This window comes from Varanus komodoensis, unplaced genomic scaffold (assembly GCF_004798865.1).
Source record: "Varanus komodoensis strain SLA01 unplaced genomic scaffold, ASM479886v1 scaffold2, whole genome shotgun sequence".
Classification (NCBI taxonomy): domain Eukaryota; kingdom Metazoa; phylum Chordata; class Lepidosauria; order Squamata; family Varanidae; genus Varanus; species Varanus komodoensis.
This window is the reverse complement of record NW_025335568.1, coordinates 41,498,930-41,518,360: the sequence shown is the minus strand read 5'-3', so window position 1 is coordinate 41,518,360 and position 19,431 is coordinate 41,498,930. Positions and strand designations below refer to the sequence as shown.

The 19,431-nt window shown below is 40.1% G+C and overlaps 1 protein-coding gene across 1 annotated transcript in view; it reads right to left on the bottom strand.

The window, feature by feature from the left end:
- Window positions 1-756: 756 nt before the first annotated feature.
- The window catches only part of STK24 (serine/threonine kinase 24), a 49,305-nt gene continuing 30,630 nt past the window's right edge, over window positions 757-19,431 (bottom strand). The window contains exons 3-11 of the mRNA XM_044428756.1: window positions 18,217-18,273; window positions 15,268-15,376; window positions 15,023-15,180; window positions 12,804-12,989; window positions 11,386-11,531; window positions 10,010-10,133; window positions 8,649-8,717; window positions 6,664-6,800; window positions 757-5,892 (exon numbers count right to left, since the gene is read on the bottom strand). Coding sequence (XP_044284691.1) covers window positions 5,856-5,892; window positions 6,664-6,800; window positions 8,649-8,717; window positions 10,010-10,133; window positions 11,386-11,531; window positions 12,804-12,989; window positions 15,023-15,180; window positions 15,268-15,376; window positions 18,217-18,273 — 1,023 coding nt within the window. The 3' untranslated portion in view covers window positions 757-5,855. The remainder of the gene's footprint in view (window positions 5,893-6,663; window positions 6,801-8,648; window positions 8,718-10,009; window positions 10,134-11,385; window positions 11,532-12,803; window positions 12,990-15,022; window positions 15,181-15,267; window positions 15,377-18,216; window positions 18,274-19,431) is intronic.

Here is a 19,431-nt window from a genome sequence, read left to right as displayed (position 1 = left end):
TCAAGTGGGGAGGTTTTGTGGAAACTCACACCCCCCCCCCATTGTTCCCACATGAGTGTTCTAGGTTGGTGGTTCCCAAATTAGCTACAGCACTACAGCTAAGGGGCTATCTTTAGAAAAAGGGCTTCAAAGAACATTGGTTATTGGTTTGAAATTTTTACAATTTTAAATAATATTTGCAGATAAAGATGAAGCCAATACACTCACTCTGAAATCAGAAGTATGCATGTACTGGTAGAGTTACTTTGGTTGGACAGATCCAAGCAAATTCAGAGAGTACCCTCAGAAGCTTACTTGGTTGTAGTTGAAAAGTTTCAAGTGGCTTCCAGACAACTGGGACATGACATCCTGACAAAGGGCATACCTAGTAACATGTACGCCCACTGTTTCATTTTTCTATGTGTTCTTGTTAGTGAAGTTAGTGCCATCTTAATTAGAATGTGCCCATTTCCTTGTCTCCACTATTTTTCAATTAGGTAACAGAGAACACATTTCAATTAAATGCTAGGATACTGTTAGCAGCATTACTTCTACACAACAGAACAGTTAACAGTCAAACAGGCCAGAGGAGCAAAACAAGGAAACCTGGTTGTAGTATGTGACTTTACTATGCTTGACCTCTCATCAATCAGTGTTACAACTGTCTTTCTCTTCAGGCAAAATAAAGTGGGAGCAGAAAACACAACATAAGACAAGTTTTCCTCCAGCTGTTTTTCTACAACATATCTCTCATAAATATCCACTGGCCACACAAAATTGTTGCATTTCTTTATTTCTGTGTCATGTACATACAAGGAATTGAGAATAGCTTGATGTGTGACATAAGCAAGTTTTATACAGGTTTGTAAATAGTGAGCAATATTACAGAAGAAACAAACAGCACTTCATAAAAGGATAGGTCTTTCATCGGGAATTTCCCATGATTGCTAAAAATGAGACCTCCAAGTACCGAGCCAAAATACATCATGTTACCAGATGCTTGGAAAAAATAGGCTATCACCAGAATGATATAATCTGAGCATTTCTTAAAGGCAGCTAGCTGACTGGCCACTGCTGACAGCAAGAGTGCTTGGCTAAACTGACCACTGGTCTGATCCAGCACGGAAATTCCAGGTTTAATTATCTGGAAAAATAATCCAGTATATACTTAAGAGGACAACAACCCAGTTGTATATGACCAACACTCTGCACATTTATCAGGTAAGTGGCTGCCCCATGTAGGCAACATGTCCTTAGTAAATGATAAAGACTACATAAAGACATGATGCGTTAAAATCTGCCTTGCTTATAACAGGCATAAAATAAATTTATATTCCAAGACCATTAGGATACAATCCTATAAACACTCTAGGCAGTAAACCCTATTAAACTTGGTAGGACATACTTCTGATAAGCCATATGTAGAACTGTACTGTTGAATTGTGCACGTATAAGAAAAGGCTCTTCTATTTCCACTCCATTACTATAATTTGCAATGGATCTTGGTTTATTACAACAAAAACTGTGTCTTGTGGCATCTTCATAGATGTATTATGAACTGTATCAGTGATAGGCTTTACTGGGAGACTAAACTGGAAGGCTTTCCAGAACACTTTTTTGGATAACTTACCAATGCCTGAAATTTATTGGGATCTGCTGTGAACATGGTGCATTCCAAATTTATAGAGCTGTATCAGATCAGTCATGTGCTACTCTTTGTGGAGGTAAAAACATGCTTCTTTGCCTCTTCATGGAACCCCACCATTCTCTAGGCACCTTCTGAGAGCAGAGGCTTTCCATTCACAGAAGGCAAATCATATATCCAATTCATGTAAACTTTATAAATACCCTCAAATTCTTCCTATGCCCCTAAGTATTTGAACAGAAATACTTGACAGGGAAGGGAGAGAGAGAAAAGAAACGTTTTGGGCTTTAAATGTTCTATTAAAACAAATATGTTTTAATTAAAACATTTTAAGTATTGCGATAAATATAAACCACCAAGATTTAATAACATTAACTTCCTAGCATAAAGCACTATATACAATTTACACATTAGTGAGGGAACTGAAGGCACTGAAAGCATCCAGAGTTATAGCCATCTGAAAGAGGAAGTAAACAACTCTGAAACTGCCTAATTAACTATTGCATTACCCATGTATTACACTGCTAATTAGTTCTATGAAGCAATGTAGCTTTAGAAGTGGAAATATTAGACTATACTTCATCAGATGCATTAAGTGTTATGGGGATGCAGTGCATGGATGTGAAAAATTGAAAAAAAAAAGTAATGGGGCCACATCATACATTAGGAGCAGATATATTTTTCCAGAACCTAAAAAGCAAGTAGTCCTACTAGCTCTTTTGCAATCTACAGTCACCCCCTGCATTTCACCGCCTTTCAGCCCCACTTGCTACTGTTTTCTTAGGTATGAGAACTTAACTAGTAACACATCATAAGATGCCGCAAGATGCTGCTTTTGCCACTTTTGTGCATTTGTAGCAAATTTAGAAGGAAACTACAAGAGCCAGTTCTGCATCTACCAACTACCTACACATGGCAAGGTGTGAATACAGGTCCCGGACCCCATGCACCAACCCCACTGCCATGATACTTCCTCTTAAAATGGGGGAGGGGGTGTGACAGAAATGGAAATTTGGTTAATCGAGCATTCATTCATATGTACACTCATTACCTATATGCAGAGGTGGGTCCACAACACCAGTGTCTGCTATGGTAAATAAAGTGTATACTAGGAACACAAACCTTGATACAGGAGTCCTAAGACTGTTATAAAAATATCTGTGCAATGTACCAAAAATACAAAATGCTACATGAAAGTCAAGAACAAAACAAGGACAAAGACAACTCCCAAGACAACTAATACTGGGGAACCAAAAAGTCCATGGCACCTAATGAGAACACAGGAGCAACTTACAGCAGATATTCTGTGCACCGACACAACCACCATCTACCTTCTAGCTCAGTTACACAAGTGTATGCAACTGCAACAGAAAGTTACAGAAACAGATTTCTAACTAAATACTTGAATGGTGACCTGACATACATGAAGTGGAAGCTTTTCTTATTTGAAAGTCCTGGTTTATTTTTACAGTTTGCTTAGCACCTTCTTTACGGTAAAACTTGAAAAAATGGGATATGGAAAATGTCTCCATATCTGAGTAGAAAAGTATGGTGCTCTCAGGGAAGAATATTTAAGACAGAGCCCTCATCCTAGTCAAGGGACAACAGCTGTGTGTTAGTCACAACAACGCATTTCCTTAGAAGAGGACAGTTCTAAAATAATGTTGAAAGGATTTTAAACTAATTTTCAAAGACCTAAACAAAAATTTCTAAATAAATAAAGATAGGTTGGAATCAATTTGTTTAATTTACAATAGGGAAAATTGTGATTTTATTTTCAGAAAGTGATCTATATAATTCCAATACCAAACAATGAATTACTGTTCTGCAATCCTACGTTTGTTAACTTGGAAGTAAAAAGAATTCAGCAACATAGGATCAGGATGCATCTTGGTTGCATCTTTTAACCCACCTTCTACAACATTTCTTAAAACCCACCTGTGTACAGGATACATTTGTATCTGCTGAATTACATAATGTTAAAAATCAATGCAGATTTAATCTTTGAGCAAAGGTTTTCCTTACAGACGAACAGCCAAATCTACAAAATTGAGTTATCTACTTCTCACACAAGCAATCTCAGGTTCCTACTTAAGTGTATGTCCATGTTTATTCTTACAACAGTGGATCATTCCTAAAGCCTTTCTATAATTTATTTCTGGAAAATGCTATTAAGCTATGTATACACAAGGCTGAAACCAAGAATGGGGGTGGGGTGTCACACCAGTGAAACGAAAGCTGTTCCCATCACTCTGTACCCCATCCATGAACTTTTGGCACTGCCCCCCGCCATACACACTACTACATATGCAGTTATCTGCTTATGCATTTATTATGCACTTTTCAGATTTCTTGTCTTTCTGAAACTTTAAAAATGGGGGGGGGGGCTGCAGCCTGCACTGTGCACATCTGGCTTCATCTTAAAGTAGAAAGACAGGCCAGCCCCCAAGACCAGTGACTGCAGTTCCACAGCTGCCTATCAACTGAAATTGTATGCCTGCAAACCATCTCTATGCTTTAAAGCAAAGGAATGTCACAAGGATCGCTCCCATTCAAGATTTGATCATGAAAGTTTTGACTCAAAAGAGGAAATTCTCCAGACCAAGTTGGACCTTAAGTTGTGTTGAATTCTTTAAAAGACTAAAATTATTATTATTATTTTGGTCACCGGATGTAAATGAACAAAATACGCTCTTCTGTTAGAAAGAACAAGCCCCTTAACTCAGGTAACCACATCTTTATACTTTTACCATACATTTTCAATTATAGACTCCATTCACATCCAAGAATCTCTTAAAGAAAAATCTGAATGAGAAACCAATCAGATATTTATACTACATTGATAGTAAAATGTTGCACTATTTCCTGTCTATTAGAAGAGAGACTAAGTTCAAAAGATGAACCAGAAAAAGATGCAACAACCAAATATACAGATAATTAACTAAAACAGTGAACATTTCTATTGTAAATGTTGATGACATTTCATGTATTTCTCCCTTCCACCTCAACCCAACAATGGCTATTGGATATCAAGCTAAAACCAAAATTTTATCTCAATGATTGTAATTAAAGGTTTTCATATGCATAATAGTATGGTATCTTTTCAATAATTTTTCAGACAGGATCTTTAAAAATTGCCATTATTCAGCCACAATATTTAGGAGGTATATCAAAAGAAAATGTTCTTTAATTTAGTCATGAGACATTCAGAGTTTACAAAGTAGTTTCAAATAAAACTAGTAAAAGTGAATCCACACTTTGGATTGGCACAAGTTTAAACACATAAAATTTACTAAAGAAAGAAAAAGTTAGAGAACTTCAAACAAGATGCAGTAATTAAAATAATCAAAGTCGTACCATGATTAGAGACCCAACACTAGATTAATAAAAAGAGCATTACTACGTAACAAAACAAAAAGAAATTCTGCATCTGAAGTACAAACAAGAATTTTATAGCACAACTTTAATTATTTCTGACCTATAAATACAAGGTCAAGTCAAACCTGTTGTCATACAAATCAAAATGTTCATAAAACAAAGGCAAGCCAATAAACAGTTGTGATCTGCCAAAACATTTACCTCACTAGTAGCATCTACAGTATCACTTGGCAATTGTACAGAAGGATTCCATATGCCCATCAAGCAGGTTTCTGTAAAAAAAGTGACTATACACAAATCTGTACAGAGAGCCAATCGTACATTTTTCAATTCACAGATTCATCGACTTAAAGCAGATGCCTTCAGCTTCTTCAGACCCAAGATCCATCTTAAACCCAACCCTGAAATAACTGTGACTCCATTTCTCTTCCCATCCTTCTCACTGTCTTAAACTAAAGCCCTAAAACAGAAAACGGTGGCAGTGCCACTAGTGCACCCACTTTTAGGTTGAGACACAACCCACATACGTATACGGATCCATTAGGTGAAGGCCAATGACTTAAAGCAAGATACCTGAGATTTCACAATAGCTTTCGTTTCCTAACTGCAATCCTAAATATACATCTCAGAAATTTAAAAAGATACCTCTTTTGAATATGTGCATTATTTGTTTTTTTTAAAAAACTATACAGAGCTGGAAAACAATGCCCTTGCTAAGACACCAACTTCTGCTGCTGCACCTTCAGGAATGTCCGTACACTGAAGAGCAAACCACTGTCCAACAGGAGACACCAACGTTAGCGCAGGTGCATACAGGGGCCCCACGGAGGCAGCCAACACGTGACACAATACTTCAGTGCGACGCTGTGCTTCCTCCAGACACTGAATACCTAGAGAGAGAAAAAAGAGTGTTTTAAAAACAAGAATAGAGATCAACATATTTTGAAAAATTAACAAGGCAGAGGCTTCAACTGCTGTTGCTGAACAGGTTTACAAAGTGCTTCAAAGCAAGCGGCCTGAGCAAGCATTAAGGCTACAGGCCTATCCCAGGCAGTCCCAAATCTACATTATTCATGTCACAGGTTTTCAAAAATATACCCTGGAATCCAAACAGATATGTAAGACTTGAACTGCTCCTGGATATGCGATAATAAAGGCCTATTCCATGGACAAATGATACCTGCCACTATTAAAGTAGAAGCATTTAACACAAGCTCAGTTTAATGGTTTTAGGGTTTGGAAATATAATCCCAGTCATTGTTTATCAGAAATGGATACAAGGAAACAATTCTAGAAAATGTGCAAGGCTAACATAAGGAAGGAAGTGGCACATAGGTATTCCAACTGAACTCTACCAGTATTCAACAAAAAAGACCAATCTTTCAATTTGTGAAAATAACTATGCTACAGGAAGGCAAAGCTTTTCTTAAAACAACAACTTGTTACAGGAGCAATGTCATCCAGGAGCCAGTTCAGGTGTGGTTTGTGGGCTGTTTAGAGCCATGAATTGGTGGGGCAACCACAGCAAGCCAGCCAGCCAGCCTGCTGCCCCAATACGCTTATCACTTCCATTTAAACTTCGTTACAGTAAAAGCCATATAAAAAGGTACATATTTCTCTAGCAGTTTTCTACGTCCAGATGCAAACTTATTTACGGTTACCTCTGAAGTCTCTGCACTAGCTCTGTAACCATGGTATCTGAAATGCCTGGACATGCCTCTTCAGCTAAATAAATAGCCTCCCTCAGTTCTTCTATGGATCCCATGCTCCCCCCAGAAGCTTGACTTCTTTCTTTCAGCTAAAAATCAGAAAGGTATCAGCAAACTGACAGATATAAATGGAGACATACACATGCAACAAACCTGTTCACAAATATATCCAATATAATTGCTATAGAAATTGAACCAAGTAGTGCACTTAAAAGTTCTGAGACTGAACACGGCCATTTAACATATTCTGAATGTATTTTATCTCATCCAGTAAATTCAACCAAGAAAAATATAATTCTTTGATGGAAGTTAAAGCATCAGTGAAATGAATCCCTTTCAGGAACTTTAGGACCTTTAAGTAAGGTAACTTTAGCTTGGCAACTCTATGATTTAGCAGTCTTAATTCCCACTACATAATGAGCTGAATCTAAGAATCTGCCATATGCATTTCAGGTTCTACTAACATGTTAAAAACTAGACAAAACCTGCAATCCAAGCTGCCTTCAGATGACAGGTTTATGCCTCTGGAAAGACATGAAAGTATTTTTCCCCTATCATGAGTGACATATATGTTTTAGGACTAGCCTTTCATAATGGAAAATACAGTAATGTTTCTTGTTTACTTATTTTAATTTACCACTCAAGGTCGAAGACTCTCAGCACGGTTGGCCATTTAAAAGCAGTTAAATAAAAGTTGCGTATGTGCGAGAGGAATAGTTAGCTCTGCTCACATCCCTCACTCCCCCTAGTGTCCTAATCAGGAAGAAGGAGGCTTCGGCGAATGGGGCGGCATAAAAATGTTTTAATAAATAAAAAATAAATAAAATAGACTAATTAGAACAGCTGCCATGCTTGCAGTTTTGTTTCTCATGGGGCCTTTTGGGTGCAAGGTGGTATCCCATGGCTGCCTTTGCTTAGCTGGTCACCACAACTGACAGTATTTCACACATCTGCCAAGTTCTCCAAGTCTGAATACTAGAAAGGGAGCGGGGCAGGAAGGGGAAGCAGGACACACGGCTGCCACGGAATGACACTTCTTTCTAGGGAAACTCAGGCCCTCACTGGGAGTACCTGGTCCCCCCCCCCCCACCCCACTACTTCCCCGGCAAAAGCTGTACACACTGAACAGCCACTGCAGTATGGTTTATTCCCCCCATCAAGGGAAGCATGAACCTTTGTGAAGGTGTGTGCACACATGGCTCTCTCTACATCTTCTATTCCTAAAAAATAAGAAAGCCGACAGAATCTGCTTTACTCAGTAACTCTAGGCTGGCCTGAGTGGTCCCACTTCCCCCTGCAGTGGGAAGAGCCACCCAACACTTGGATCACAGTAGGTCTATTCCTGCCATCACTACTCTAAAGCTTTCCCCAAAACCAGATCATTTGGACTTCAACTCCCAGCAGCACCAGCCAATGGGGTCAATGGTCAAGATGCTGGGGATCTTAGCCCAAATCACCCGGACAGCACTAAGCTGCCACAACAGCCAAGAAAATCAGGATGTCCCAGTGTGAGTGAGATCTCGGCCATGAACTCCCCAGAGTAGCTGTAAACATGCCACTGTCTCTGTCCCAATCCCCCATTTCCTACAATAGAGCATGGAACTGATTTCTCTTACAGAACTATTTTAAGGACAAGATAATGCATGAGGAATTCTCTGACACTTGAAAAGGTGCACTCGCACTCTCTCTCTCCACACACACACACACACACAATTATATATATAGCATATAGCATTTATATATGTATAGTATATTGCTTCTACTATTACAACTGTAAATGATAAAAATATTAATACAACTAAAGAAAACTTATTTTTGAACAACTTCATTCAGCTAATATGACATGTTTTTATAAGAGCAAAGCGTAGTTGCATTTGCTTTCTTACCCTTTTCATACACCTTATAAGCTAGTTACAAGAAATAAGCCAATAATTTACCTCTGCGAATAATGGGGATATAATTGTAGATAAGCACCGAGACAAAGGCCGCCTTTGAATGGTATTTTCCTTAAAGAAAGAAAGGGAAAGAATTCCACAACAGACCAAAACTAGACACATTAACAAGTTAGCTAAATCACTTAGCAATTTATTCCCAACGTTCTCAACTTGCACCCATCCAGGTACAAATATCTGAAGTATCCATTAATGCAACTTTCAAATTAACCTTTTTAAGAGGGAATAAGAGTTGAGGGAAACAGGATAATTATATACCAAATAATCACTTTAGTTGCTTATAACATATTTCTTGATCATTTGTAGTCTTGATTATTTGATATCCTGAAACATTTTGTATTGGACGAGCTATAAATGTCTTCTAAAAATAAAATATTTGGTGTTATAATCCATGTAGCCAAGTCCATTCAGGAATTCTAAATACCCAAATGGATATTATCAGTACACTTGACAGTTGTTCACAAAGAACTTGGTTTACTACTAACAAGACTGGGAAACACAGCAAGGAAAGTAACTGCACAAACACATGTGTGCACATGTACTGTACAAACTAGCGAACCACAAACCAACTTTGAGGATGGCACACAACTGCTGCACAAGCGCTGCCTGGCGCCACAGCGATACACTTCAAGAACAGTGTGACTGCTGCCGCCACTACCACAACCCACCCAGTGGTGATGTAGCACCAGAGCGAGGAGAGAGGACACCTGTCAGAAGCAGCGCTGAGAATGGCTTGCCTACCCAAACATAGCAGAGGGCTTTCCCGGTACAAGGGAGCAAGTGGGTGCTCAGCTTCAGCACACACGGAGGGGGGCTCCTTAGGGCAGGGCCCCTGCTCGGCCTCTGGATTTCTTCCTCCAGCTGCAGCTCTTCACTCCACATCACGCTGGCTGGACGGGCTTTTCACACAGCACTGGGAACGGCTAGCAGGCAGAACCTAACAGGCTGTGGCGACTGCTGCACAGCAGCCTCGCCTTGCTTTGGAGTTCATTCCAATTTGACAGCAATCCAGTCTGAACAGGATTACAAACACGGGGGCAGATGTGTGGGACACGGTTTCAGTCATGGCAAAAGATGCGCACTGCTACCTCTGAACTGCAGAGGTGGCACAGCTATTTGCTCTGACGCTATGTTACACAAGAACCCGCTGTGTTGAGTCTGTGTTGCTCCTATCTATTTCAAAGCAATTTCTGCAGACTCCATGGCGCACTGCAATTTCGAATGTGCATGAAGTTATGAACCGTACACAACTCAGAACAGACTTCACATTATGGCAATCAAATCATGCACAACTACTTAAAATACTAGTGCCTGGTTTCCTGCAATCTGTCTAATATAAAGAATACCTTGTTTCTTTCCCATTCGTGTAGCTGGGTAGCTCCGTTCTCTAGATTCTTGGGATCTTTCTCTCGGATTGTAAATATCCAGTCACCGGAATCACTGCCACCTGAGGCTTGGCCATCTGTTTCACTTTAGCACAAAAATATTTATACATTATTGCAATGTTTTATTTTATACCATAATATTAGAAAGCAAAGCCTGCAGTAATTAGGAGCAACTAAACTTATTTAGGGACAGTTTAGACAACCTCTGCATTTATACCTTCAGATAGCTCAACAGTCTATAACACGGCACACTAAAGTGTTAGCAGGTTTACGAAGTATCAGTCTACTCCTATCATAATTTCAGACTACATTCTCCGCCTGTTCAAGATGAAATCAGACATTTGCAATGATAACCTGTCTATTAACAGCAAGTCATACTCTGCAAAGGCTTTCGGATAGCCTTGTCTATGCATACACGTGCCCACACGCTTTACATTATCTTCCCCCAGGAAGGGAAGAAGCAATCATGGCATGGGAACAGGATCATAAGGGCACTTCTGGACTGTGCAAGGATCAGGACGCGGGCAGAGGACATACAAAACATGCAGTGGCTGAACAGTCAGAGACTGGATGTCCTCAGGATTCTCAGGCTTGAATAAGGTGCCCTGCCTTCACAAGCGGAGCTGGGCAGGGCCTCTTCAGAGACTAGGATGGTGCTGGGCCACAATCAGGTTTTATCTTTTCCAGGAAGAGGATAACAATAGCATTGTGGTGAAAGCATAGGTAGACTCGGTGTAATACAACACATACCAAAACTTAACTATTTTATAAAACGTCACTCAACAGGTTTGGGGCTTCTAAGTAGCTGAAACAGTGTTTCATAGTTCTCCAAACATAGGAAAAGCTTATCATTAACAGCACCAACTTTTTCTTCTCTTGCTCTACGGCTTTCATACAATCAAACCATTGAGTGAGGGGAGGGGAAGCACATCTTGCAGAACACTTTTCCTAAATATGGAGGCATCACAAACCGCACTTTCTTGATGGCTGCTCCCAGGCAGTGAAGCCTGGTGCTCCCTGCAGAGGGGAGGCAGCATTTGCTCCCTCTCTGCTCTCCTCCTGGCGGGCAAAAACATTGCATTCAAGCAAGCCTTTGGCATGAAAGAAGGCCTGCTGGGTTACATGCCGCTGCGTTTTTAATCGTACCTTAATGCATTTATTATTTTATTTATGAATGTGAGCCATCTTGAGCGCCATTTTTCTAGGTACTAATACATAATTACATACTAATTCATTATTACAAATGCATAATTTGGACCCTGCTGTGCATCCTGCCGACTCTTTCTCCCCACCTTCTTCCTCTACCCCGCAAAGGGCAGTTCTCCTCTCAAACCTACCCATCAGAATCTTCAGAGCTGGAGTTATCATGGTTCTGATCAGCCTTCCATCTTTTATGCCGGTCAATTAGATCTGTCAAATAAGAGGTTTTCTTTGCATTCCGTATTATAAATTTGTGCTTCAGGAGTTCTTTCGCTGTTGGTCTCTTAAAATTAAAAAAATAAGTTCCTTTACTAAATGTACCTCTGCTATCGAGAGACTAGACGTGCCCAGAGAGACATTAGGTAAGCTTTTTAAAAAAAAAAAATCCTGTTTGATACTACAGAAGGCATAAACTTCCTGTGGTTTTAAGTTAAAATAAACGTAAGTGGATTGACTGACCACACCTGCCTTTAAGTGTGGATTTATTCAAACTGAAAGATGTTGATTTACCCAAACACAATGTGCAAAGAGGACAACACACTTAAAGCATGCTATCAAAATGCCCCAGCTGTCAATCCCTAGTTTCTCTATCTGCTATTCTAGAAGTGCCAATTGAGGCAACATGAAGACAAAGCAGTTATGGAAGGAAGCAAAGAAAGGGAGAAGGTACTAACAGAAAGTTGATTACAACCCCTCATCTCATCCAAGTAGTTCTACAGCAAAAGAAGCTGCCAACAAGGAATATGGAAGTATGAGACACTGCAGGCAGATTTGTTTTAATGTAGGTAATTTCTCAAATTTAGAAGAATATTTCATTCCCAGACACTGTAGGCTAAGGCTGCAGTTTTGAGTAGTTCCAGAGTGAAAATCCTAGTAAACTAAACGGGACTTCTGAGCAAACATGTAAAGGACAGAACTTTAAATGTTTCTGGAGAAGTGACACCAATCTGTCATCAATGTCAACCAGACACAGTGTGAACAGAAATAAATGAAGCAGAAATGAAGCAGAAAAGGCTTTAACAGGATATGCATGCAGTACCTTCCCTGCACTATTTAACTGAAGATAACTTTGCTTGCTGTGTAACTTTGCATGAAACCCTCTCAGTTCTCTTCTAGCTTTACAGAATACTGATCAAAATAACAATTGTATGAATTTTACTTAAATTCTCAGTTTAATACTAAGAGAGCCAGTATGAAGTGATGAATAAAGTGTTGGACTGGATTTTCATTCTTTCTGGGCCATGAAGCTCACCAGATGACTTTGGGCCATTCTCTGTCTTAACCCTAACCTACCTCACAGGATTCTTGTTGTGAGGATAAAATTGAGTGGAGAACTATGAAAACCACCTTTCCTTGCAAAAGACAGAAAGGCAGTATATAAATATAATATAGTAAGTTAAACAGCCAGTATGAAATCCCTTATCATAATTATTTAAAAATGTTGAAAATCATTTAATAATGATAAATACATTAAGAATCTATTGATGTCAGAATATATATTATTTTTCTATTGCAACAAATAACATGAAGCAGAAGAAGGTACAAAATAACTTACAAAGCTTGGGTCCTTGTTCAAGCAAGCCTCAACAAACTCCTTCAGAGCTTTACTGTAATTTCCTTCTAATGTTGGTGGATTGTTCTTTGGAATCAGGAATAACACCTTCATTGGATGCAATTCTGAATGTGGTGGCTCACCTTTTGCAAGTTCTATGGCTGTTATGCCTAGTGACCAGATATCTGCCTGTAATGCACAAGGATTTGTAGCATAAGAAAGCGGCATCTGGAAGTTTTCCACTGAAACCAACTGCAAGATTTTCTCCATTTTACTGACCATTTACAAATATGCACATCTGCATCCTAATGTTACATATTCAAATTAAGCAGAGTCAACTTCAAATGTGATCATGTCTATTCAACATGTTTACAGTACATAGTATTTCTGACAGAAAAGGCAGAAAACTGTTCTTACCAGGTACAGGCGTGAGCAATAATAAACCATGCAAAATTCTTTTTGGCACAGGGAAGGAGGTGAAGTACTTGTCCCACTACCACAGATTGGCCACAATCACCATTCCATTAGCTTCCATTAAGGAAAAATCAAGTCTCTAACCCAAGCCTCTGCATAACCCAAGATTTAAAATTTGTTTGTTTGTTTCCTTGTTTAAGATTTTTGCACACTGTCTGACTACAACTGTTTTGGAACGGTCTTACAATAAAAACAGGACAAAAATGAAACATAGTATCGAATAATAAAATCATACATTAAAAACCTAATCAGCTTCTAAAATAATGGGCAAATAAAAAGGTTTTAGCCTGGCACCAGAAAGAATACAAAGTTGGTACCAGGTGAGCCTCTCCTGGGAGCACATTCCATAACCAGGGTGCCACCACTTCTCCAGGTAGCCACCCTCATAATCTTCTTCAGGCTCCCAAAGAAGGACCTCCGCCCCAGATCTTAAGGGGCAGGAAGACTCACAGGGAAGGAGGCGCTCCTTCAGATATCCAGGTCCTAAGTCATTTAGGGCTTTATAGGTCATCACCAACACCTTAAATTGGGCCCAGGCTTCAACTGGTAGCTAGTGTAGGTGGTAAAGGACCGGCATTACGTGTGCATACCTGCCACTCCCTGTTAGTATCTTAGCTCTATTCTGGACCAACTGAAGTATCCAAACCATCATCAAGGGCAGCCCCACGTACAGCACATTACAGTAGTCCAACTGGGAAGTTACCAGAACATGGGTCACCGCTGCTAGGCGTCGCTCCTCCAGGTAAGGACACAGTTGATGGACCAGCTGTAGCTGAAGGAAAGCGCTCTTCACCACAGCTGCCACCGGTATATCCAGTATTTTGCCCATTTGATTGGTAAGCAATTACCTTGCTCCTCCCTTTGAGTGCTGATAGTTAAATTATGGCAACAATCAACACACTAACTGGTGAAGGGACTTTTGGAATCATTTTAAAGCTTTCTTATTTGGACTTCACTGGTGGGAAATTATTGTTGCTCCGTTAAAAACTAACAATTCAGAAATCTAAGGTTGTACCGGAACTTTGGCAGGGGTAGTATATCCACTCAAACACAAGACATAGTAGCCAAGGCAGGTGTTTCATGATATTTCTAACTCATTTCTTACTCAAAAAGTGTCATTTATTTATTTAACTTATATCACACTGTATTGCATTAGCCCAAGGGCTCCCTAAATGTTGCATCCCCCACCCTAAGTTTATAAACATTTTAAAATTATCTAGCCAAGGTATGCAGAAATTCATTGTTATACCCAGACTGAAGAAGGCAGGGACATGGTTACAGAAGTACACAGATCTGCACAACTGCCCAATGCAGTTACACAGCAGTTACTGGGGGAGAGACAGAGTAATGCAGGACAAACCTCCAGTATACTCCAGCATTGTTATCCACTCTTCTGCCATTTCCTTTGGTAGGGAAATCCAGGAGGAGGGTGCGATGGTTAATGCAGCAACAGTGCAATTTATTAAAGACCAGAGCTAGAAGCCTGTCCAGGGACCTCGGTTTTTCCCTTAATGCAAGCCTAACCAGCTACACAGAAGCAAAAGGCACAGGGGTGCTAGGGAATGCAACATGCCACTATGTTGGTTCGCCCGCAGCCCCTGAAAAATTCTTGCCAATACCTAAGTCACCCAAACCCACCTGTGCACATCTCAGCATGAAAAAAGGCGCTTCTTTCACCTAACAAAGGTGGCAGCAAACTGGAGCTCAGGCTAGGGGCTGAAAATTTTTGAGCATTAAATTTATCTTACCTTTGAATCATAAGCTGATTGCTTTATTACTTCTGGCGCCATCCAAAATGGTGTACCCACAAAGGTGTTTCTCTTTATTTGTGTATCAGTTAATTGTCCAGCTACACCAAAGTCTGCAAGTTTGACTTCACCTTGCTCAGAGAGCAGCACATTAGCAGCTGGAAAATATTTTTAAACACATTTGCAGTGTGAATATTTAAGCTTGTAGTGACTGAAAATGTTAAATGTTAACCCTACAGTTTTACCTTTAATATCTCTATGAATTTTCTTTTCTGAATGCAAGTAATCAAGTCCTTTCAGAATTTCTCTTAATATTGTAGCAATCTGGATTTCATCAAGAGAGCCAGGTTCTAACTAGAAGAAACACAACTGATTATTTTCAAGAAAAAACAGCACACAAACACAGAAGATACATCCAAATGAAAGACGTCCATTATTTTATGCTTTATTTTCTTCTAACTTTATGTATAGTTTTCTTAATGCTATCTAAGACTTTAAGTAATGCAGGAAACACATTTGCTTAGACCAGTGGTGTCCAAACCTTTTGCAAGGAGGGCCAGATTTGGTGAGGTGAAAACGTGTGGGGGCCGACCATTCAGCCTGACATTCTTTGAACCATTAACATTAAATGCAAATGAACTATTTTATGAAAGACTAAACAAATAACTTAACTGCACTAATGTGAAGGGTGATACTGAGATCTCGACTGCATTATATAGGCCAGGTCTGGCTCAAAAACAGTGGTTTTGATGCGCAAGATGTCACGCAGGTGAAAGTCACTTAGTCTCGTCCTCACGCGGTTCTTGTTAATGTTCATATCCGAGAATGTCTTCTCACACAAGTATGTCGAACCAAACAAGCTCAGCATTTTCTTAGCAAATGTTTGAATCTCTTGGAACCTGTCTTTATGCAGCTGGCGGTAAAAGTTGACAAGAGGGAGCTGTTGGTGCCGACTGTGACACTCAGCATCACACTGCAGCTCAATGAGCTCCAGCTGCAGGTGGTCTGGAGCGTCATCAGGGTCCACAGAGAAAGGAGATGAAAAAAGCGTGATCTCCTTTTCAATAGCTGCAAAATCCTGAAAGTGCTGTTGAAACTCCTCAGCCAGAGATGAGATGTCTGCTTCATACCTCCTTATTTGCGCACTCATATTGTTCTGTGGAAAACTGGTCATTATTTCCTGCAGCGATGGGAAATGTGTGGTATTGGGCTGCGTTTGTGACAGGTGCCTTTGGAAAAGTAGCAGCTTGGTCCCAGAGGCTTTGATATGTGAATATAGTTGGCTTGCCACTGCATTTTGCCCCTGAACCCGTGTTCAGCACATTCAGATGTCGTGTTATGTCAACTAAAAATCCAAAATCAGCCAGCCAAACAGGATCAGATAGCTCTGGCATCGGTTGTCCCTTTTTTTGCCAAGAATTGTCTGATTTCCTCCCTAAAAGAGTAGAAGCGTTGCAGTGCAGACTCCCAACTGAGCCATCTTACCTCGTTGTGATACACAACATCTCCGTATTCAGCCTGAATGTTGAGTAGAAACTGTTGAAACCGGCAGTGGCACAGGGCTTTGCAGCAAATATAATTAATAGCCTTCATCACCGGTTTCATAACATGATCATATTTCAGATGTTTGGCACAGAGAACTTGTTGATGAATAATACAATGGAGTTTTATAGCTTTGCCTCCTTCTTCGCTGACTTTGTTACAGACTAGGGTTGATAATCCACTTCGCTCGCCAGCCATGGCAGGTGTGCCATCCGTAATAATCCCAGTGACTTTATTCCACAGTAGTTTCATGTCATCAACAGCAGAACAAACAGAAACAAATAAATCTGTTCCCCTTGTTTGGTCCTTAAGGCTCTGGAGGTCAAGTAGCTCTTCACTCACGTTCAAGTCATTGTCCACTCCTCTCAAAAAAATCAATAACTGAGCGGTGTCAGATGCATCCATGCTTTTGTCACAGGCTAACAAAAAAAAGTCAAACTCCACTCCTTTTGCCTCTAACTGTCTCTTAATATCAGATGAAACGTCTTCAATTCTCTGTACCACAGTGTTACAAGCCAGGCAAGCACTGACAAACTCTTGCTTCTTCTCAGGACAACTTTTCTCCACCATTTTCATCACGCAGTCTTCACCCTCAGTAAAAGGTTTGCAGTGCTTGGCAATCAGCGTTGCCACCTTGTAGCTCGCCTTTTTGGCATTTTCATTTGACTCACGGGCTCTTGTGAAAAAGCACTGCTGTGCCGTTAAAGCAGCTTCCAGTTCCTTCAATTTTTCGCCACGTCCGTTCCCAGTTAGCTTGTTGTAGTTAGCATGTTTCGTCTGGTAGTGCCTCTTGATATTGAATTCCTTGAAAACAGCCACAGCCTCTTGGCAAATTAGCAGACACAGTTGTTTCGTATTTCAGTGAAAAAATACTCCAATTTCCACTTGTCCTGGAAGCGGCGACCCTTGCAGTCAACTTTTCTTTGTTTAGTTACAGTCGCCATTTTAGAAATGGGCACACAAGCCTTGTGCCACAAGGGTCACGCGGCAAGAGTGCTGACTCAGGTCTACTGCCATCTTCTGGTGAAATATAACCACCAGCCTTGAAGGAGCAGGAGGCAGCAGGGGACAGCTGCGGAAACCGCTGTGCAGTGAAGGGAAAAATGCAGGCCGGCTGAGCCGGCGGGGAGAAGAGGCTGCGGGCCGCTCGAAATTTGAAAACGGGCCGCAACTGGCCCCCAGGCCAGACTTTGGACATGCCTGGCTTAGATAGATGTCGAATGGAGTAATCGCACAGGGAAGAAAAGAACTTACTTTATTTTTAACAGAAAGTACTTCAGTCTTGGACTGAACAGGTAAGCTTCCCTCTTGCCACATGTACTTCTTTGAAAAGTAAAGGAGACACCTGCTTCTGCAAGTACTATCATCCCCAGTCATTGGCAAGTTCTACCAGGGATGATAGGAATCTCCTTTGTTTTTGCAAAGAAGGAACTCTGGGGTGCTGGAGCTGCTGTCACTTGTAATGCAAGCAGCAGAATAAATTTTCCACACAATTATGCCATAACTATGCTTCGACTCTATTTGCTTCATTCCCTTATTAGTTATCATACATTCCTGAAGCTAGCATTCCTGTTGCTCACAAGAATAATCATTTACAAATTCAGAGGAATTATTAATACGATTTAATTACCTTAATAAAATGTATTACTTACAAGATCAAGAGCAGAACCTCCACCAAGGTATTCCATTATTATCCATAATTTTGTATCCTGTTAATGTTGACAAAGTTCCATAAATAGTGGTAGAATTATTATTTCATGTCATTAGAAAGAATGCCAGGTATTTTTTTGCACCTTTCATTTTATGTTTGTATTTAACCACACATGAGAAATTTGGGGAGGACATAAATATGGCCAATTAATGGAAAACAACATATTTGAGATTTGGATAGCATTAATATCACATTTCCTTTGAATCCTTTTTCAAAAGATAAGGCATTGTAAGACAAACAAGGGATGGAAGGAGTTTTGTTGTATAACCAAACCACTTCTAAAGTGTAAGAAAAAATACATTTCTGAATGCAGAAAGCAGAATTTCTACTCATATTTACCCAGCAGTTTTTACCTCCTATTTAAAAGCTGTGTAAGTTTCAATTCTTCATTTATGTGATGGAATGAACTCATATGATTCAAACCAGCTATTAAAAAAGCAAAAGGGATGTTCCAAGCCTTAGGGGATGCTCAGGGCAGAGATCAATAAAGGCTGACAGACTTTCCTGAAAGATAACTTGCCTCACCCACAAATGCCATCTGCAGTGTTTTAGGTGTGTTCTAGAGTTCAGGAGCTTGCACAGAACACCAGCAATACCCAACAAGAGCCTTGCGGACTGGGTTCTCCAGAGCACTTCTTGGAATCCTCCTCAATACAAGGAACTTTCTCAACAAAAAAGCTGACATATTATCACAGCTCTATGAGATTAATTCAGGTGGTTTTAACATTTTGAAAAGATCAATTTGTTTTTAAATAAGCTGTTTGTATGTTTTTCATGTAAGTTGAAATGAAACCAAGATGTGATATGAAAGCTTAATAGCCATATGAAACTGAATCTATGACTATTAAATACACGGAGATGGTGGACTGCCATGTCGTCCCATCCCAGCACATTGTCTGCTTAGAGTGGCCCAGTTTTTGCAGACAAGCTATCCTGAGAACCATGGCTTGTTGTAGGGGTGGTCGTTGCTGTGGTAGGTTCTCATTCTACCCAAATCTGGAACAGCAATGTTATCATGGGTTGCGAGGATCAGCTACAGTGCTGCTTAGCAAGCCTAGCAAAAAAGCCAGTGCCACTCTTCAGAATCTCACAAGCACTACCTCCAGCCTCCCTTACCAGTGACAAACAAATGGCATTTGCAGAAACTGTGCTTTAT